The sequence below is a fragment of the Parasteatoda tepidariorum genome, chromosome 10 (assembly GCF_982258835.1).
Source record: "Parasteatoda tepidariorum strain Cologne lab strain chromosome 10, Ptep-v5.0, whole genome shotgun sequence".
Lineage (NCBI taxonomy): Eukaryota > Metazoa > Arthropoda > Arachnida > Araneae > Theridiidae > Parasteatoda > Parasteatoda tepidariorum.
In genome coordinates this window covers 93,066,892-93,088,501 of record NC_141764.1, presented here as the reverse complement: position 1 = coordinate 93,088,501, position 21,610 = coordinate 93,066,892, and the positions used below count along the sequence as shown (strand labels likewise).

At 27.8% G+C, this 21,610-nt stretch overlaps 1 protein-coding gene across 3 annotated transcripts in view; it reads left to right on the top strand.

The window, feature by feature from the left end:
• LOC107440570 (uncharacterized) overlaps positions 1 to 21,610 on the top strand; it is a 471,595-nt gene that overhangs the window by 187,337 nt on the left and 262,648 nt on the right. The window contains exon 1 of one of the 3 annotated variants that reach the window (XM_043043459.3): positions 1,337 to 2,158. The exons of the other annotated variants lie outside the window; for them this stretch is intronic. Coding sequence (XP_042899393.2) covers positions 1,922 to 2,158 — 237 coding nt within the window. The 5' untranslated portion in view covers positions 1,337 to 1,921. Of the gene's footprint in view, positions 1 to 1,336; positions 2,159 to 21,610 lie in introns of those variants that run through there. 3 annotated transcript variants of the gene reach the window in all.

Below are 21,610 nucleotides of genomic sequence, written 5' to 3'. Positions count from 1 at the left end.
AAGATAATTATTGTGAATAATATTACATAGAAAAAGTGTACTTGGTTTGTAATGATTTGCAAGAATCCCAATATTTAAGAATAAGCCCCAGGAATTGAACTGTATTGGAAAAAAAAAATGTTTGATGTTGCACTCCCGAAATAGCAACATGATAGCTGTTCATCATTGTTTACGTTGTGTTGTTTACCCTATTTCGGTATTTTGATAACTGGAACTCTATATTTTACAATTGTATTGTAGAATAGTTGAATATACATGCTATGGTATCGGGGATGAATATAAATTGATTATGATTGATATTATATTGATGAAATTGAAATGCATCGAAACATATTTTTGTGGCGAAATTTTTTGTTCACTAAGACTTTATAATCTTTTCAAAAATTCGTGACTTAATAAAACGGATTTTGCTTTGGAATACAGGTATTAGCTAATACGTATAGTTATAACTATTATTTAAAAAAAAAATATCTGATTTGTGAACGTTTTATACACAGATACGAAAAAATTTATTACTGGTTTATGAAATTAGTGAAAGTTTCACTCGAAGTTATTCCTCTGATTATTCCTAAAGATAATTTATCAAGAAAATTTCTTAAGCAACTGCTATTTTTACTCTTTTTAAACTCTTTGTAGTTCTTCAAAAACTATAAATTAAAACTGCTATCTATGGTGGAAATTCATCCATTTTGAAGTCAGTTATTAATTTTAGACAATCATTTTTATTTGATTAAACTGAATACCAGTATTGTTTAATATTTCAGTTCACTGAACTTTATCAAACTTTCAAATAATTTCCATAGAGCAATTAAATTATTTCCGCATATGACTGTTCCAATTTTAGGATATAAATCTCTTATAAGTGATTAAATCAGAAGTCAACAAAAAAAAAAAAAGAAATACAGCTATTCAAAGAAACAAACCTTGGTGTTGCCACAGCTGTTTAATAATAGCATTAGATGAAAAAGATAAAATATTTGAGCAAGGCATGTCGTTAGCAACCACAAAAAAGAAATTATCGTCTGATTATTAATCGAGATATGTTCACAATTCGCGCTATTTTTCTATTTCAAACTCCTTATTACCAATCCAGTTTTGAAATAATCGTTTTCTAGTGAGACTAGAAAACGATTAAACTTGTTTAGGTAAAGAGATTGTCGTAGTTTAATGCTAAAAAAAAAAAAAACTTCAGCGTTCTAAAGAAAGGTTTCGCTTTCGGAACTATAGAACTTGGTAGTAATTAACAAACAGACAGCATACTATGCAGATGATCTTTCTTCTTTCTAAATGTTTGTCCGCTGCCTTAAGGGGGTATGGCATTCTTTCCCAAATCTCTTCCTGAAAATGTAGTCAGATATTATTCTCACATGCAGTTTTTTTTATGATAATATTTTGATCTCCCCGTGGTGATTCTTTTTTTCTTTCTTGACTTTGTTGTTGAAGCTTGTAGTGCTTTTTTACCGGGTTAGCAACTTTCTGTGCTGAACTTGCCTTCGCGCAAAATTAAATAAAAAAATAATCATAAAGAAAGGAAATAAACTTGTCAGGGAGGCTTCTTCAATCGGCCTTGCGGCAGGGTCGTTTAATAACGAGTCGTGATGAGACTCTTCCTAGTAAGTATGACCCAGGCATGTAGTCGCCTATGTCTTCCATGACCGCTGGTGAACATACCACTGATAGAAAGTACCGATAGAAGTCCTGATAATAAACATCGCCAGAGATTCTTTTGGATATTATCTAAATTATTTGTGTTAACGGTCTTAACTACTTGAAACACTTAATAACACCAATGATTGCTTATGGATTATAACAATGTGCTTATGGATTATTTTCATCTGATTTATGATTCGTGTGAAAACGTGCTTACTTACAAGCTTAAGGAAACATTAAATTGGATTAAACTTTAATCGCCCCCTTTATTATGTCATTACGTGGATTGAAAATTATGGAACACATGTTTGAGTCTAGTGTCCGCAGTTTGCAGTGTTTGTCACCCTATACTCCGCCTGCGCCAAGGTCTTTGCGCCAAATAAAACAACGTAAAAGATTAGCCTTGGCAGATGTTTTTGGACCGTTGGATGGCCAGAATTCACCAAGGGTGATTCAGTTCTTCCAAGAAGAATTAAATGCCATCGAAAAAGGAGATCCAACACTTCAGGTAACAGTTATATAATTCGTAACCTTTTTTTTTTTCTCACTGACTTTAAATTCTTTCAAATTGTTATTTACAACAAACTTCTTATAATAATAATAATTGTTATTTAAAATCATTTTATTGTTATTTAAGCTAAATAGATAAAGTTTACTCCTTTGATGACAGAAACTTTCAGGTAAACAAAAACTGATATTTGATTTTTAGTTTAAAATATTTGTTTTCTTAACAAGATTTTCTTTAATACTAGATCATGAAATCAATAGTAAACGTTATCTTTAATTATGTGCCTAAAATTAAAAGAAATGAATGTATTTATTTCCCTTAATTTTAAGCATTTAGAATAATAAAAAATACTGATTTAGAATTTGTAATTATACTTACAAGGGAAACTAGGGAAGTGTGACTCGCCAATTTTGAAATAAACTAGTGGGATGCATGCCTTATGAGGAACAATTTTAGGGGGCAACATTCGTTTCGGCCCATAGAAGGTCCTGTTAGAGATAAAAAATAATTCAATATATGGAAAAATCAGTATTTTATTACTTCAATGCAGACAATTAGTTATTGTAATTGTCTCATACTCCAATTAATTTGTAATTAATTGGATAATTAATTACTTTCACGTACTATATAATGCATATTTATTGTTAAAATTGATTTTGAAAATTTTATGTATCTGCAGTTTTTCAGAAAAACCTGTTAGGTTAATTTTAAAAAAAAATTTGACATCAAATTTTTTTGATTTTTTTTTTTCAAAAAACTTTCCAAATTAATTGGAGTATGTAATTGCAAATCAATTAATTAATTAATAATTTCTGATTAATTTATTAATTAAAAAATAATTAATTATCCAATTAATTACAAATTAATTGGATTATGAGACAATTACAATAACTAATAGTCTGCATTGAAGTAATAAAATACCGATTTTTCCATATATTGAATTATTTTTTGTCTCTCACAGGACTTTCTATGGGCCGTAACAAATGTTGCCCCCTAAAATTGTTCCTCATAAGGCATGCATCCCACTAGTTTATTTCAAAATTGGCGAGTCACACTTCCCTAGTTTCCCTTGTTAGTAATTTCGTTTTAAAGTAAGTTTAAGAAATGGTGATTTTATTTTGTAACCGGTGTTACACATCTGACCAAATTCTAAGTTTGCAACTACCGATGATCATCATCATAGCCTAGTAATTTTGAACCCAACTTCAAAATAGCTTGTTCAAACCAATGGAACCAGGGAACTCCTGGATCAAACATTGCATCAAACTAGCTTTCATGGAGAACTTTTTGATTGAACTACCCCGCATTTCTGTTATATGTGGATCAAATCACGAAAAACTGCCACGGTTAGTCCGACGGCAAGGCTCATTCAAACTCATGATCCGTCAACCACTAAGGATATTTTACGTCAACACTGTGGTCGGTGCGAGATGGGAGTAGAATTTGTATCAACCAGCTACAGCTGGAATTCGAACCTGGGAAACCTTATTGGGAGGCGAACGCTCTAACCCCTGAGTCAATTTGGCTTCAAGAAATATCGATTTAAAATATCAGATTTCAAAGGAGATGGATTGTGATAAGAAGTGGTAGAAAAATAGCTTGTTCAAACCAACAGAATAGGAGGGAACCAATTTCTTGAGCCAATTTGGCTTCAAGAAATATCGATTTAAAATATCAGATTTCAAAGGACATAGAATGCGATAAGAAGTGGTAGAAAAAATAGCTTGTTCAAACCAACAGAATAGGAGGTAACCAATTTCTTGAGCCAATTTGGCTTCAAGAAATATCGATTTAAAATATCAGATTTCAAAGGACATAGATTGCGATAAGAAGTGGTAGAAAAATAGCTTGTTCAAACCAACAGAATAGAAGGGAACCAATTTCTTGAGCCAATTTGGCTTCAAGAAATATCGATTTAAAATATCGGATTTCAAAGGACATAGATTGTGATAAGAAGTGGTAGAAAAAAATAGCTTGTTCAAACCAACAGAATTGGAGCGAACCAATTTCTTGAGCCAATTTGGCTTCAAGAAACATCGGTTTGAAATATCGGATTTCAAAGGACATAGATTGCGATAAGAAGTGGTAGAAAAAAATAGCTTGTTCAAACCAACAGAATTGGAGCGAACCAATTTCTTGAGCCAATTTGGCTTCAAGAAATATCGATTTGAAATATCGGATTTCAAAGGACATAGATTGCGATAAGAAGTGGTAGAAAAAAATAGCTTGTTCAAACCAACAGAATTGGAGCGAACCAATTTCTTGAGCCAATTTGGCTTCAAGAAACATCGGTTTGAAATATCGGATTTCAAAGGACATAGATTGCGATAAGAAGTGGTAGAAAAAAATAGCTTGTTCAAACCAACAGAATTGGAGCGAACCAATTTCTTGAGCCAATTTGGCTTCAAGAAATATCGATTTGAAATATCGGATTTCAAAGGACATAGATTGCGATAAGAAGTGGTAGAAAAAAATAGCTTGTTCAAACCAACAGAATTGGAGCGAACCAATTTCTTGAGCCAATTTGGCTACAAGAAATATCGATTTGAAATATCGGATTTCAAAGGACATAGATTGCGATAAGAAGTGGTAGAAAAAAATAGCTTGTTCAAACCAACAGAATTGGAACTAACCAACTGACTACCAAAGGCGGCTTATAAAAGATAAAGTTAAAAATCCTATACAAAATCAAACTAATAATTATATTTGATAAGTAAAAGTTAAATTTATAAATACTATGAACTAATCATATAATGACTAATTAAATACGTTTATAAATTGCACACAAAATTAAAAATTTGTCAAGATGTTTTTCAATAAATCATATTTTTAATATCAACAATATTATTAAACTAATTTGACGCTATAAAAAATATCAATTATAATATGTCAATATTATATATCAATTATAATATGTCAATATAATATATCAATTATAATTATCAATTATAATATATCAATTATAATATATATATATATATATATATATATATATATATATATATATATATATATATATATATATATATATATATATATATATATATATATATATATATTATGAAAAATATCAATCCTATCAATTTTATAGGACAATGAAAACAGTTTAAAAATTTTAATGGGTTTAATTTATATGTGCAAAGAAATTATTTATAAAAATCAAAACGGCAAGGTAAAGATCGTTTTTTATTTTATTTTATTTTTTGTGACAGTAATTATTATTTTTTGAGGTACTAAAAATTTTCACTGTTTACACGTAATAAGAATATATTGGCTAATATAACTTAAGTAATATTTAAATTGTATTATTTTTCAAAATTAATTGTTTTCTTCTCGTATTCAAAGCTTAATCAAGATTGAATTTTGAAAAAATATTTTAAAAAAATATTTTGTCTATAGATATGAAATCAAAGGAAATTAAAAATGATCCTAAGTTTCCTTCTTTTTTTCTTTTTCTTTTCCTTCTTTCCTTTTTAAGTACGCGAATACTTGACGTTAATCATAAATTAATAAAAACAGTAAGTTTAATTTATAATAAAGCAAATAAAAAATATTTTAGAAAAATTATTTTATTATAAATTTTAAGATTTCAAAATAAGTCACGCAGGAATTTTAATATAAAAGACATTTTTATTTTTAAAATTCTAAAATATTCCCCCAAACATTTATTTTACACTAAATTCATGATATAAATTCAAAAATAAGTCCAAACATAAATAATTCTAATAAAATAAAATACCTAATTTCGAACATTATATTCATAAATAAAATATATTTCCGCAATTACCTTAATAACAAAATAAGTCGTGAGTGATACTGTTTTTTGAGAAAAACAGAAAAAGGGAAATAAATTAAATCTATCGTTTAGAATCACTTTTTAATACACCTGTTACGAGCGTACGTTATATAGTTTTATTATTTTATTCTCAAACAAATTATTATTATCTATAACATTTAACTATTTTAATCTCTTTAAATGCTCCATGAAGAAAAACAAACGAAAAACCATATTTCTTTCCGATTTCTGTTGATTGTTATTTACTTACATTTGTTTTTTACTTAAGCTTCTTTGCTAGAAGGTCAATGAATGAAATGGCACAAACTACAGGATTATATAATTGCAGGCTCTCTCTCAAATAAAAATAAACATTGTGAATGTTATTGTTTACGTTGGTTTAAGATTAACGAGTTTATAAAATCAAAATAAAATAGGAATGCAAAATTTTTTTCGTCTAGATATTTCCTATTTTTTTCCTTGGGTGACAATGCATTAAATTGATTTTTTTTTTCTTTTCTCGGTAATAATAGCTATTATCATATGTTCCTCAGTGCATTACTGTTTTCATATAATTATAAATCGTAATAGGTTCAAGCATTTTTTTTTAAACCGGCGTGCACTTTTAACACCAATGCGGTTTTGATATTTTGTTAATATTTAATACGGAAATTAATTTTCAAACTCGAAATAAATCGTCTTTTAGATTGGTTAAATAGGACTCGTTTATTTTTTTCCCTGCATCTAAATGTTTATTTTCCATTATCATATTGACAGTTAAAAAATAACATCACACAAACTCAGGATAAGTTAGACAGAATATCTTGAGGGTGTATTTTTTCATTCCACATTATAACAAGATAAGACTTATACAGTAAATTCTGTGTAAAGTTGATTACTTGTTGTGCATTGCTTTTTGGCCAACTTATCGAGGAGGTGGAATCATTTTTTTAAATTATCTCTTATACCATTGTATTCATTTCTCCAATAATTTTTTTTCTTCTCCAATGCCCACCTGGAGAATGACCGGTCGTCATACTGGTCAATCTGAACAGCAAATTTGTTGCCCACTCTTTCAGGGGCACCATATTAAGAAGGCCAAGTTGCTCCCACTGTAAGGGCAGATAGTACAAAGAAGGAAAGAACATCCATGCCTCGCCTGGGATTCGAACCCAGAACCTTTCTGATGCAAGGCTACTTCCCTGACCCCTACACAAGCCGATCGGCCCAATTAAAATACAGATAAATATTATTTGTGACGTTGGTTATCACTAAACCTCTTTTATTTTACCCAATACTCAATCAAACACTTTTATTTCGTCCACTTTTATCTCACACACAAGTGCACTTTTGTACACCTATGCAATTACAAAACTTTATTTTATATTCATGTTAAAATTTGTTGGTTATATTTACTAAATAAATTTGTTGCAGCTTACAAAACAAACACTCTCAATATTTTCTTCATGTGTTCACCCCACAAACGGTTTAAGGTTGGATTTTTGTTCTGGCTAGTTTTTAATATTACTTCAGCAATTTAGGAAAAATTTTAATGCATAACCTAATTGCTTAAAAATATTCCTCAAAAAGTGTGGTTTTTTTTTCAATTTATGGAGAGTTCATAATAGCAATTAATATCACTAATTGGACCAATATATCGCTTAAAGTTGGAGTCTTTACCTTCATGACACTCTTGGGCCTCAACGGTCTCTTATGGAATTAGGCGAATGACTAAATGGGCAAAAAAAAAAAAAAAACTGTGCAGATGAATCCTCCCTTGACAGCTTATCAAGTTCACACCCTGTTACATCTGTTGGCGATTCTGCAGTCAGGCGAAAGGCGTATTACAGTGAATGCATTATTTTAAAGGTTTTTAGAAGGCATTTCTGTTCATTAAGAATGTCCTAACATGTTTCTTATAAAAACACTTTTTCTTAAAAAAGACTAATATCAGAGAATTTTGAATTCAGAGAAATTATTTAACACGGATACATGCTTTTGGCAAAATATTTCTTTATATGTAACATATGTTTAATCACTAAACTGCATTTATGTGTTTTTTTATCTCCCGCCGATTTGTGGTTTCCCCTCCTTCGTGTTTTTTTTTTTTTTTTTTTTTTTTTTTTTTTTTTTTTTTTTATACATGTGAAAGTAATCGTTTTGTAATAAGAATTCATTTCCTGTATGCCTTTTTCTTATCACTTGTCCCCTCAGTGTGTGAGTTGCCTAAGACGAGTAAAATGTTCTCTTATGCGCATGCTGTTAAAATATGCAATAAAAAATGAATTATCTTCTTTCTTATTTTTAAAAAAAAAGTTTACGTGATATGTTTTTTTAAGTTCTCTTATACAATAAAAGCTCAATATAAGTTCATTATATTAAAAGAAGTTCGCACGTTAGCTAAATTTCGAATCATCATTAAAATGCGACTTTCTTTCTTTTTAATTTATATATTTAGTTATTTATTTATTGTTTTTTTTTAGAAAGAAATACATTTTTCGGTTATTTAAAACAGAAAATAATTATATGAGAAAGGGAAAAATGGAGAACATATTTATGTGTGTGTAGTGTCAATTGCATAAAAATAAAAAAACAATATCATCATTTCACCTGATTTCCTTCTTAATATCTTGACCCTTTATATAGCAAACATGTGAGTGACCACCATTCAAAATTTATCTTCCTCTTGACAAAAGAAAAACAGCCATTTATAAGAGTCTATATGCAACATTTAGAAAGGATGTGTCTTTCGGTCATCACATTTCTGCGATGCTCCCTATTTTGCTTTCCTTCTTGAGATCTAACATTTAAAATCATAGACAAAGCTATTGCATACAAGTTTTTTGTAATCAAGTTTTTTATAATTTTATATTTTTATTTGCTCACAAAGAAAAACTCCTTATACCGACAATTCCAGCTACTATTGTGAATTGTCATTATAAGGAACTATTACTATATTTCAAGTAAAACTAAACGTCGGTCAATTGAACTATGCTGTTACATCGAGAGCTTAAATTATGATTTCATTTATACTTTGACCGCGAACATTCTGAGATATTTATGGGGAAAACCCAAACCTAATTATGTCGCGCTAAAAAGTTAGATGTTTGTAATTACCGTAAGAAATTCGTCAGTTGTCCCAACGGCTACCGTAAGGAAACTTAGTATCAACAATTTCAGGCTATTTTCATGGCGTCATTAACCTCTAAAAAAAGAATAAAAAAGGAATGTCTCAAAGTAGTTTTTGAACGGAAAAATAACTGTGAAACTAAAGTGTACAATAAAACATTCCTATTATAGAAATCAACATGTGAATATCGAATATTTACCATTTACCTGTTTCTTTTATATAGTTTGCTTATTTTTCTCAATATTTTTTTTTAATTTATAAAATTAAAAGGAAAAAAACTGAATTATGTATAGATTTTTTTTTTGCTTTCTATAATGCTGAAAATATATTATACGGATAATGCACACAAAATAATAATGTAGTAGTGTGCTAGCTAATATTGTTAAGAAATAAAACAAAAATAGTTAATACGTGATATTAGGATTTTTTTTAAATTTAAACAGTTCTGTTTTTTATTACTTTTATTTGCTTAAGTATTTATTTATTTTTAGCATCAGGTGGATAACTCATTTAAAAAAATAGTTCATATCTTTCTTTTTACACATTTTTTAAGATAATAAGGAGATCAAATTCTTATTTAATAGTTTATATTCGGCAAATATTTTGAGATAATTATGATTGATTTTTGACTTTTGTGGGGGTTGTGCTACAGGGTTTCGATCGAGAAGTAAAAAAATGTAGATGTTTAAAAATAACTGTAATGCAAGGAATATGAAAGTCAAGAGTTAGGAGTGTAGCGACTGGGGTGGTGGCAGAGGGATCAGTCTGCCCCTTCCCCTAAAGTTATAGAGGATTATTCTAGTCGGCTTATTCATTGATAAATTTATTGGGTTTTTTTTCAGTCGGCTACCGTTTCTGATTTTTTTAAACTTTTTTTTAATCAGCAGGAAAGTCGACTGAAAAAATATTTTGCGTACAAACAAATTTCTTTTCATTTTTCTCTGTCATAGCTGCATTAAAAATCACAAGTCGGCTTATTAATAGGTAAATTGATATACTTTTTCTGTCCAGTTTGTTCCTGATAATTTTTTTTAATTTCATATAGCTAGTTGACCAACTGAAGAAAATAATGAAAATCATTATTTTTCTGCTACCTCGATGTCTTTTTTTTTTTTTTTAAGTAGAAAAAATATTTTGTGCCATAATGTTTTTTGCTTATGCATTCGATTCGATTGATGCGCATAAGCAGACCTGATGTATAAATATAATTTTGTGTTTCTACGATTTTGATTTTTGTGAAGGGATCGGTTTTTCGTCTCCATAACTAAAATCAGCTTTTCTCTCCCCCCCCTCTATTTAACTTTAATTCTTCAAATCCCGTTGATTTTTAATTTATTGAGAATAAAAAGATTTTTTTTAACCAAAAGTATACTTTTTTTACATCGCTTATTGTTTATTTAATGATGTATTATTTTAAGGCAGGAATGATCGAAGTTTTTACGTGATTGATTACTAGGGGATGACTTAGGAGCTTCAAACCACAGATTTTTTTATCTTCAATAGTAATATATCGTTTCAAATGAATTATAAAAATATAGTAATTAAATACTAATAACTAAAAATTACAAATCTCAGAGATTTTTTTAAAATTTTAAATTGGGTTTAAAGCCAGTTTAAATTGGTTAAATTTGAGGCTTGTCTACCCATAATCTACCTTTCGCTACTGCATAATGAATTTCGAGATAATATAATTTGTATTGCATTATAATTTAATTTAATAAACCTAATTAGTAGAGCCCGGATTTTGATGACCTAAAAAATCTCAACTAATGCCCTTAAAAAGTGCAAAAAATGCCCTTAAAAAGGGTAAAAAATGCCCTTAAAAATGCAAAAATTTCGCAAAAAATGCCTTAAATAAAGTAAAAATATTGAATTAAAAAACTGTTTTGCTCTTTAAAATTATTATGAGTTATTTAAAAGATATAAAGCAATGCAATACTTGTTCTACGCTCTTTAAAGTTTGAAAAATATGTTTTCTATCCTAAAATAACAAAAAAAAGGAAAATATATTGACACCAAAATATTTTAATTTTGTATAGAAACTTTAATGGATATACCAACTTCCATCTCATAATATTACTAAATATCAGAATTACATTGGATTATCAAATGTTTTTTGATAATTTGAAATGTAAACGAGCGTCTCTTGTCTGAAAGTAAATTTTCATTCCTGTAAAAGCTTCTTTCAACGTCTACTGATGTTATAGGTGCGTACTTGAAAAAGACGGTCTTACTTACTGACAATTCTTCTTCAATTTGAAAAGATGTTGCTTCACCTGTTAATATCCTATAGATTTTCTTTATTGTTTGGAAGCCAGTATAATAATGAAAATTGATAAAAAGTAATAAAAATTGTAAAAAATTAACAGAAAACTTTAAAAAATGCATTAAAATGAAAAATACGCCCCAAAATTTCAAGAAAAATGCCCTATAAATCTAAAAAAATGCTCTAAAAGACAAAAAATGTCCAAAAATGCAAAAAAATGCAAATGTCATCAAAATCCGGGCCTTACTAATTAGTTAGTAAAAGTTGTAGTTATTTTTGATTTTTTGAAATGACATTTATAATATGCATTTCAATCTCGGCATTGGTCTTATCTCTCTTACACTAATAATGTCTGACAAATATCCAAAAAATTGTCATTACTTCAAAACAGTGCAACTGTTTGACACTTCTAAAACTATTATATTTTTTGTTAAATTACACTGCAGAGAGGCAAGTTTCTTAGCTCGAAAGGGTTTTTCAGGTAAATTAGCATACATATTAGTGAGAACAGCGACAGAATACAAATGGGATTTTAGTCGCCAAACCTGTGGTTCTTTACCAAAGCGGCGCTGGAAATGCTATATTGTATCGTGCGTAATTAAGTGTTTCTAGGGACAAATATGACGGAGGAATTTTTCTTTTTTCGCCATGAACAAAGTGAAAGGGTTTTTGTTTTATAAAGAAAATTCTTGGAATGCATGGTGAATTTTTAAGATTTCTTCTGCTCTTAAACATCCCCTACAAAAGAATGTCTCCCGCTGCATATGAATTTTAACGCAAAGTTCAAAACAGTATTTCAACGAGTTAGTAATATACGAGGAGGTTTAAGAGGCAAAGGAATAACAAGTTCAAGTCGTAAAAAACATGATTGCACAATGTTGACTTTAATTTTTTCTTTCTTTTTTCTACTCATTCCGACTTGCAGTCTTTTGACTATAACATTCAAAAATTCCCTAGGCAAGCGTACCAGTTTAAATAATATTATTTGAGAAAGAATATGAGAATTCCACAAGCTTCAAACATACCTGAAAAAAATGCTTAGAAGTAGTACAGAAATTTTAGATATAGTACAGTCAAATTTGATATTTTCTAAAGCAGCGGTTCCTGATATTTTTTCGACTGCAGAACCGTAAATAATCAAACAAATTTCTGCAGAACCCAGGCTTTATAATAAAAAGTTTATTTATTAAGGTAATTGTGAACATTATAACCTAACTAAAGAAAATTATTTGAATATTTAATTAGAGGTATGCAGATTTTTTTTGTACAGAAATACAGTCAAATTTGATATTTTCGAAAACAGCGGTTCCAATTTTTTTCCGTTGCAGAACTCCAAATAATCAAATAATTTTTGGCAGAACTCTGATTTTATAAATGAAGTTAATTTATTAAGGTAATAGTGAACGTTATAACTTAAAAAAGGACAATTTTCAAAATATTTATTTAGAGGGGTGTAGATTTTTTGTTGATAAATCATTAATATTCTTAAATTTGGTGTATGCCAGACAGTTAAATTTGCAGTCCTTGTGCTATATATAGTGTAGCTATGAATTTGTTTTTAAATGTTTATACATAAGCTGAAAATGAATAAAATAAGCTGAATTATGGTTTACTTTTAAATGAAAACTTAAAAGAATTGCTCTATAAACTTTGAAAATTGTTTTTTGGAAAACATATTTCATTATTGAAAAATTAATTTTTTTATATATTTGTTTGAAAAGTGCGGTCGGAAATATTGATGCAATATGTTTTCTATGCTTGTTGCTTTCATTATGCCATTTCAAATGCCATTTTTATTTCATTGGCATTTTACTTGATGTAATTTCATAAAAGCAACCTGAAAGTTTAAATAAATTATGAAATATAGGTTTTATCTAAATATCAGGGGTTTTAAAACTCTTAACTTATAAAAAAAATAAGTACAAACTCACGGAACCCTTTTAATTCTTCAATGGAACGCCAGGATTCCGAGGAACACCATTTGAGACCTGCTGTTGTAAGGATTTTTCTTTGATTTTTTTTAAAAATCAATATACTGTTTGTTTGATTCCTGTATGAACACAGCAACGCTACTAAATAAAGTAATTGTCATTGGGTTTTTTCCTCGTATAATATTACTATGGGGCCAACCTCCCTACTCGTTGCTGCTCACCAACCCCCATAATTGTTTCGCAATTATTGTCGTTTCTTGGCAGAACACAATTTTTCCACTAAAGTTAAAATTATTCACTTAACATATATGTAGTAAAAAAAATTCTATTTGCTTACGCTTGTGCCTCTACTTCCCACGTCCAAATATTATTATCTATTAGTATTATAAATATTTAGATCTATCAGAAAGCAGAAATAATTTCTCTAAGTAATAATTTTTAAAATAACAAATTTGATGAGTTCACACCCGTAATTTAAAATTTTCGTTTACCGATTGGGCGGATACATAAAATACTATTTTGGCTTGCATTTTATTGTGCATGAAGCTGATCATTAAGTTATAAATCATTTACCAGATCTCTTAACTGCAACTTATTACAGTATATTAACGTTATTTGCACAACAATAATATTTGTGAAACGGTTAATAAGATTTGACGACCTTTCTAAACTTTATCTTAAAATCTAGCGCAGAATTACATTATAATAATAATAATAAATACAACTATTCCTTTAGTTTTAAACGTCGAAGGGTTAAAGTGTGGTTTAAAATACAGTAGTGAATTACGGTACAAGTACCGTCACTTTTTTTCTCCGTAAAATTCCATTATTTTTACCGGAACATGTTACGAAACAAAAAATCTGATATACCGTAATTTTTACTGTAATAATTACCATGAAATCACTAAATAAATATTACAGTTAAAATTATGATATAATATTTTGCGGTAAAAATAGATTCTACAGTATAATGCATTTTACGGATGATGCACCCGAAGTGCGCAAAGTACTTTAACCATAATTTGATCCAGAATTTTTTTACAGTGAATGAGGGTCTTTTGAGAAGGATCTTTTGTCACGTAAAATATACCGTAAATTGATCTAGAAATCAAGTGTTTTCAATGCACTTTCGAAAGATATGTTTTATTTTATATTATATATTATTTTGTCAAAAATCAATACAAAATAATTAAAAAAAAGTATGAGACTTATGTTTCAGAAAATTTCTGCGTCAAAGTGATAACAAAAGTTGTTTTCCAACTTCAGAGATATGACTTGCGTTTAAACATGTCAGTAAAAATTATAATAATAATTATTATTTATAATAATAATTTGATTTCCTTTGAATTTTCTTATTCGGCATTCTACATCAAACTATCAATTTCCACTTTTTTTAAAACGAAGTCTAGTCAATAATACTCTTTTTATGAACACGATGGTGGAAATAAGAAAAGAAAAATAAACCCAACACTATTTGTGGAAATTCCAATTTATTAGAGACGTCCCGCATATTTTCTAAGAAACTATTCCACGAAATAACAAAAAAGCGGTGAAAAAATTAATATAATCCAGCCACGTTTGTGTTTGTGTTTATTGCTAAGCAATTTAAACACTCATATTTTATTATTTGTTAAAAAAAATAATAATAAATAGCGGCAGAGTGTATAAAAAAGAATCGATTCTTGAAAAAAAGAAGAATGGTTGTAGAGGATAACGCTACGGGTGGTCTAGATTAGAAACAACAACAATCGAGCTTTTTCAGTTGATTCAGTCTTTAAACCTTATAACCTCACGCTCATAAGAAATTTATGAAGTTGAGATGACCGTTAAGGCTACGGTTTCTTAGTTTCATTGGCTATAAAAATTCTTTCAAGTCTAGTGCGAGAGTTGTAAATTGCTGGAGATGAGTAAGATTGAATGAATGAAGTGAGATCAGATTGAAAAGAGAAGCTTTGTTAGGTCACTTCTGTAAAGCTACTTATTTGAGTAAAACTTTTGTTCTAATGGAATGTTTGAATGTAATGAGGTATTTATGAAAGAAAAAAAATAAGTTTTCAAAGGATTTACTAGGCAATAATGCTAGTTTTTGAAGTTAATTACTCCTATACCATGTTATAAAGTAGGTAATTGCTAAGTTAATTTATTTACTTTAACTTACTGTAATCTCAGTGGTTAAAAAATATTTGAAATAAACGTAACGACCACTTTATAAAAATAAGGAAATGCTTTCACGTAGAGCTAAATGGATGGAAGATTACGTATGTTTTTAAGTTTTCAATTGTTAAGTTGATTTATTTACTTTTACTTACTGTAATCTCAATGGTTAAAAAATAATGGAAATAAATGTTAAGATCATTTATTAAAACAAGGAAATGCTTTCACGTAAAGCTAAATTTATGGAAAATTACATATGTATTTTAGTTTACAATTGTTAAGTTGATTTACTTACTTTTACTTACTGTAATCTCAGCGGTTAAAATAAGGAAAGGCTTCTACGCAAAGCTATATAGATACAAAACTATATATATGTAACATAAAAAGCTTCCATGACTGCTCTGTCTAATAATTAATAAATAAATTTTGTACCCTCCTTCCCGGCCTAAGACCTGTTTGAATCCTTCCACTCGGCAACGACGTTATATGGGTGATTCTCACGAAACATGACAATTCACTGTCCCTTGCTCCAAGATCTAATACTATAATACTAAAAGAACTTTTTTTTTTTTAAAAAAAAAATTAATAAATAGCAATGCTGTTAACATTTTAAAATGACTTTGCACTAGCATTGACTGTTTTGTATACATAAAAAATTTAATTGAATATCAAAATGTCATTTTCCTGGCATGTCCCAAACAATATTTCCAATAATAACTAGCTTCAAAACTTCCCATACATTTTTCAAAATCTAATTTTTTTTTTTATCTTATCCTATGTAAGCCTTTCTAGAATATACGCAGAGGGTATTGTTTACTAAGACTTCGTTTAAAATAATTGTTTCTGTCAATAATTTGTTTGTCCCATGAAAATCTGTCATTTTCCTGGCTACTTTTATTTAATGATTTATAACCAAAATAGATAGCGCCAGGAATCAATATCTTATGTTAATAGATTGATTAGATACCCTCCTATCTGAACATGTCTTGTTGCATGAATAAAGAACCATTTTTCTGGCTCAAAATCTATTTCAAAAAATTTTTAAAGGTGAGTAGGTTTTTATGATGTCATTTTCCTGGCTTCTTGAAATCATTAATAACAAAAACTACATAGAGTTATTTTAAGAAATACTGTTGTTATCTGCAGAATATAAACGTCCTCGGCCAAAATATTAAATTAAAGTAAAGTTATATGCTATAAAATGGCGAATTTGTTATTATCCTGGCTGTCATTTTCCTGGCTTATGAATGCCAGGACATTGAAGTGCTACCAGAAATTCTTTTTAACTGCTAATACTGTAAAGAGGGAAAGCAAATATTAGCCTGTCATTATCCTGGCTGTCATTTTCCTGGCTTATGAATGCCAGGACATTGAAGTGTTACCAGAAATTCTTTTTAACTGCTAATACTGTAAAGAGGGAAAGCAAATATTAACCTAATACCAAGTTTATGTATGATTGTAATATGCTTGGATGTAATCAAAGTTATTTATTTATTTAATGATTGATTATTATACACAATTTTATTCTGTACATATCAGCAACAAAAATTTTTTTTGTTTCTTTCTACAGTGGGATAAAAAAAATTAATTTAAGCAATTTATGGTCCATCTAACATAAAGGCTTAAGTTGAGTTACTTACTATTAACTTAAAATGACTGTTTTTTAAACTTCTAAGGTAATATGTCATTTTTCCTGGCATTCAAGATTTGGTGAATTTCTATTTTATTTTTTTTCTTGAGCAAATGTCAATAAACTACACTGCTGTCTATAAGATATTAATAAGTATAGCTAAGGAAGTAATACAAAAAATTTTTTGATTATTTTGAAGACTTTAAATTTGAAGAAATTTTTTGGTCTGAACTGTCATGTTTCGTGAGAATCACCCATATATATATATATATATATATATATATATATATATATATATATATATATATATATATATATATATATATATATATATATATATATATATATATATATATATATATATATATATATATATATATATATATATATATATATATATATATATATATATATATATATATATATATATATATATATATATATATATATATATATATATATATATATATATATATATATATATAAATTGGGTGATTAACTAATAATACATCGAAAATCATTTATGAAACGTTTAAAGAGATAGAAAACTGCGCATATTTAAGTAACACCTTTTCAAATTTATAAATAAATAAATAAATATCTTTCGTGATAAAAATTCTGTCAAATCAAAAGCGAGAGTTTTGACCCTTAGACGCAGATGGGAGGGACAACGATGTTCCTATATACAGTACTATATATTTTTTTCTGGCGCTCTAATTACAAGTAAAAATATTTTTTTGATATTTTTGATACATTAAAAATAGTCTAATAGTTACCACAAGTATGCGAAATTATCGGAATTAAATTTTTACTAAAATAAAAAGTCTAACAAGAATAGTCTGATAAATAAAAATTTCATTCATATTCAAAAATTTATCAATAATTGATTTTGTAAATGAAATCTCTTAGATTTAAATAAGTGTAGCATCATATGGGAGTGAGCCGTGTGTGGATGATTTTACATTTGACGCAGAAAAATACACCGATGTTTCATGCTGTATTTCCCTTACTATAAATTATTAAAATGTTAAATATTATATTTTTTACTTATTTTGACCTAAATTAGTACAGAATAAAGAAAAAGGTATTAAAAATATGCTTAATATAAAAGGGTTAAAGGGCTGAAGCTTTGTTAAATCTCTTCTGTAAAGCTTCTTGATCATCTGTATTTGAATTTATTATTTTTTTATTTTATAAAAATAGGATGTTTGAACAAAATGAGGCATTTACTGCATAAATAAGTTTTTAAGAATATTTAAATGGTTTAAAAGTCAATCACTAGATAAAACGCTATATAATAAAAAATTGTTATCGTTAAGTTGATACCCATTCCAATCACAATGGCTAAAAAGTAATTAAGATAATTATAATGACCAAAAATTAAAGCGCAAAAAAGCAGTTTTATAAATTAAAACTTCCGAAAATGGTGCATTTTTTTTCCTTAAAAAAATTAAACTAGATAAAAGATACTTAACATCAGAAATTAAGCGGTAGCTGTTAAATGGTTGGGTAGGTCTTTAATATAAATTTTTAGACACCTTCTCAAATATTAAATTAAAAAAAATATTTACACTAGGGGTCAGGAAATAAAATTTTTGTTGAAAAAAATAGTACCAAAACTCGACGATTCTTGAACGAGGAAGTCGAGACTGTAAATATCAAAACCAATTTGATTGTCCAGGGAAGAGAGGAGGTAAAAAACAACTTTTAAAAACACCTCCAAATTGTAGATTGCAATCAAACTAGTTAATCTCTTATTAATGTTCGTCATATTTTGATGCGAATTTCTTTTCCGATTTTAAATGTTAATTTCTGACCTCAAATCTGCATACTTTTACAGCTTTATTTTTGACAAAGATTCTAAAAATGTATACTAAGGGGGTGGGGGTTACGGAAAACCCTCTATATGTAAAGTTCTTTTTCAAATGCAAATATAACAATGGGATGCTTAATCATAATAAGGTAGGGGAATTAATTGAAGAAATTTCCGAGCAAGCATGAGGCTTTCTTATTTTTTCTCTAATTCACGTTTTGTAAAATGTGGTATCGTAAGAAAGTTTAAAATGTTAAAATTCCTAACTTGGTGTGTAAAAATTTTAAAATTGTCTTTATGTATTATGAAAGATAAAATAGCTTACTGCCAAAGACGAAAAAAATCTGCTCTTGAATAAAAAATGTTTTATAATTTTAATGAATGTTTAAATTTATTATTATTTTTATGATATTTTTAACTGATAAATTTAAAAAATTACAGCAGAGTATAGTTTTAAAATTATGTTTATTATTTAGATCATGACGTTCTTTTTCACTTTTTCACATCTTAAATTTCTCTCTATTTTTTTCTTTTCTTTTTTTGTTACAACATCGGTCCAAATAAATAAAATTTAATTAAATGCTTTAGTGTAAAATAAGTGAAATTTAAACTACAATTATCAAACTACAGTTATTAAGTTTTCGTCCCTCTCTTTACTTTGTTTGTAAATGTCTAGAAAAACAATTGTAGAGGACAATTACTTTTTTTCTTCTTTTTTTGCGCTTTTTTATAAAGCAGTTTTGGAGGGAAAAAGAAATTTGGTAAAAATAGAAATAAATAAATAATGAAATTCTTTTTTTTTTTTTGTAAAATATTTCTCTTCTTTTAAGTAGCTACTTTAAAGAAAAGAAATAATAGTTAAATAGTAAAATTAATAGATAAGTTGATAGGAATTTCATTTTAATAGAACTTTAAGAGTGCAGCTAAATAAAAAAGCGTAAAATAAATTTATAACTTCCTAAGTCTGATCTAATAAATAAAAAAAGGCTCCTCGCACTTCACGAATTACATTTATTTGAATATAATCATTACTTAACAAACAAACAAAAATTATTTTTTTTAACTAATTCCTAAAGGAAAAGTCTCTCTTAAGCGTTCAAAATATTGTCGCTAGATGGCAGCAGTGAAATCTTAAATGCAAGCTATTTATTTCTTCTTCTCTCTCCACTGGAAAATTCCAACTATTTTACATCACACGAGAAGTGTAAAAGCAGTTGACTGGAGCACCTGTTTGGCGAGCTTAAGTCACGTTGAACCAGCAAGATAGGCCAGCATGTCTTATAAATCGCAATGATGAAATAATAAATTTTAATAATTATATATTTCTCGAGTCTTACATATCTTAATAAATGATTGTGTTTAGTTTTACACCCGCAATTAGTTGATCACGGTTGAGAAATATTTATAAGAGACGAACGAAATAACAATTTTATTGTTGACTAGGTATGATGAACAGTGTTTCACGTCAAACCTTAATTGGAAGTTATTGGTAAAAACAATTTAAATATTCCAAAATAGCAAAGTAAACGTAAATTAATTAAATATTCTTTTTTAAAAAAATTGTGTTATTAAAATATCCTTTGCAAATTCATTAATTTCTTTGTATTTTACATATATTCTCTCGTAAATAACAACGTTTAGTTTAAGGTGATAGTGAGAAGGTAGAAAATTAACTACGAAACGACATTGATACTTTCCATTTCAATCTTCCTTATTTTTTTATCACATAGGCATAAAAATCCAATCCAATTTCAAACTTATAAAAATTTCACAAGTAACCTCTTAAAAAACTCATCATCAGACAGCTTTATATCTATAGTAAATATGTTATAGTTTCATTCACAGATATGTCTGTTATAGTTCAAACCACTCTTTTATTTATTAACTTTTATTATATATTCTATAATATATCTATCATGTCTATATCTTCGATTCAAGACATTTCCAGAAAGAAAATACTCAAAAATTTTCTGAAATGACATTTCCGTTTGTTGACAATTCGAAAATTCTGGAAGCGTTCAAAGCATAAAACAGAAAGATATGAAGATGAAGGAATTAGCTTATAGCTTACATAGATGAACTTAAGGGATTAAAATGGAAGTTAACAAAGTAAAAATGCTGAAGTGAGTAATTGGTAAAACAAAAGAGGTAGAGTGAGAGAATGTAATGTGATGAATAACATCACAGTTATCATGTATACCTTCTAATATACTAATTTATAACAAACTATTCATAGAGAACACTTTTATTTATCAAAGAAATTTAATATACGATAAAAAAAATAGACAATTTTGCTGTAAATTATGATACATGATTTATCAATACAAATGCAAAAAGGAAAGAAGTTTATTATATGAATAACTAGTTTTATTTTATAAATGATAATTTTTTATCAATGTATCTTTTAATAAGAATTTTTAATCATGAACACAATATATTAATTAGGTATTAAAGAACTAAATCGAAAAAATAAGATTTCGTTGAGAACAGAATAATATAAAAAATGTATCATGGTGCCAAATCTAAAAAGTAAGTTTTAATCGAATAGAGTATAATGTAAAAAAGTATATCATAATCAACTCAATACTCTATATTTTTCAGATTATTGTGTCTCTATATTTATCACTGCAAAAATAAAACTAAATGATGGTACATTTTTCAATACAGTATATATATTTTTAAATAAACTCTAAGAGATACTGATCTTTTTCAAACCGTAATAATAATAAATAATAATAGGAATAAATTGCACC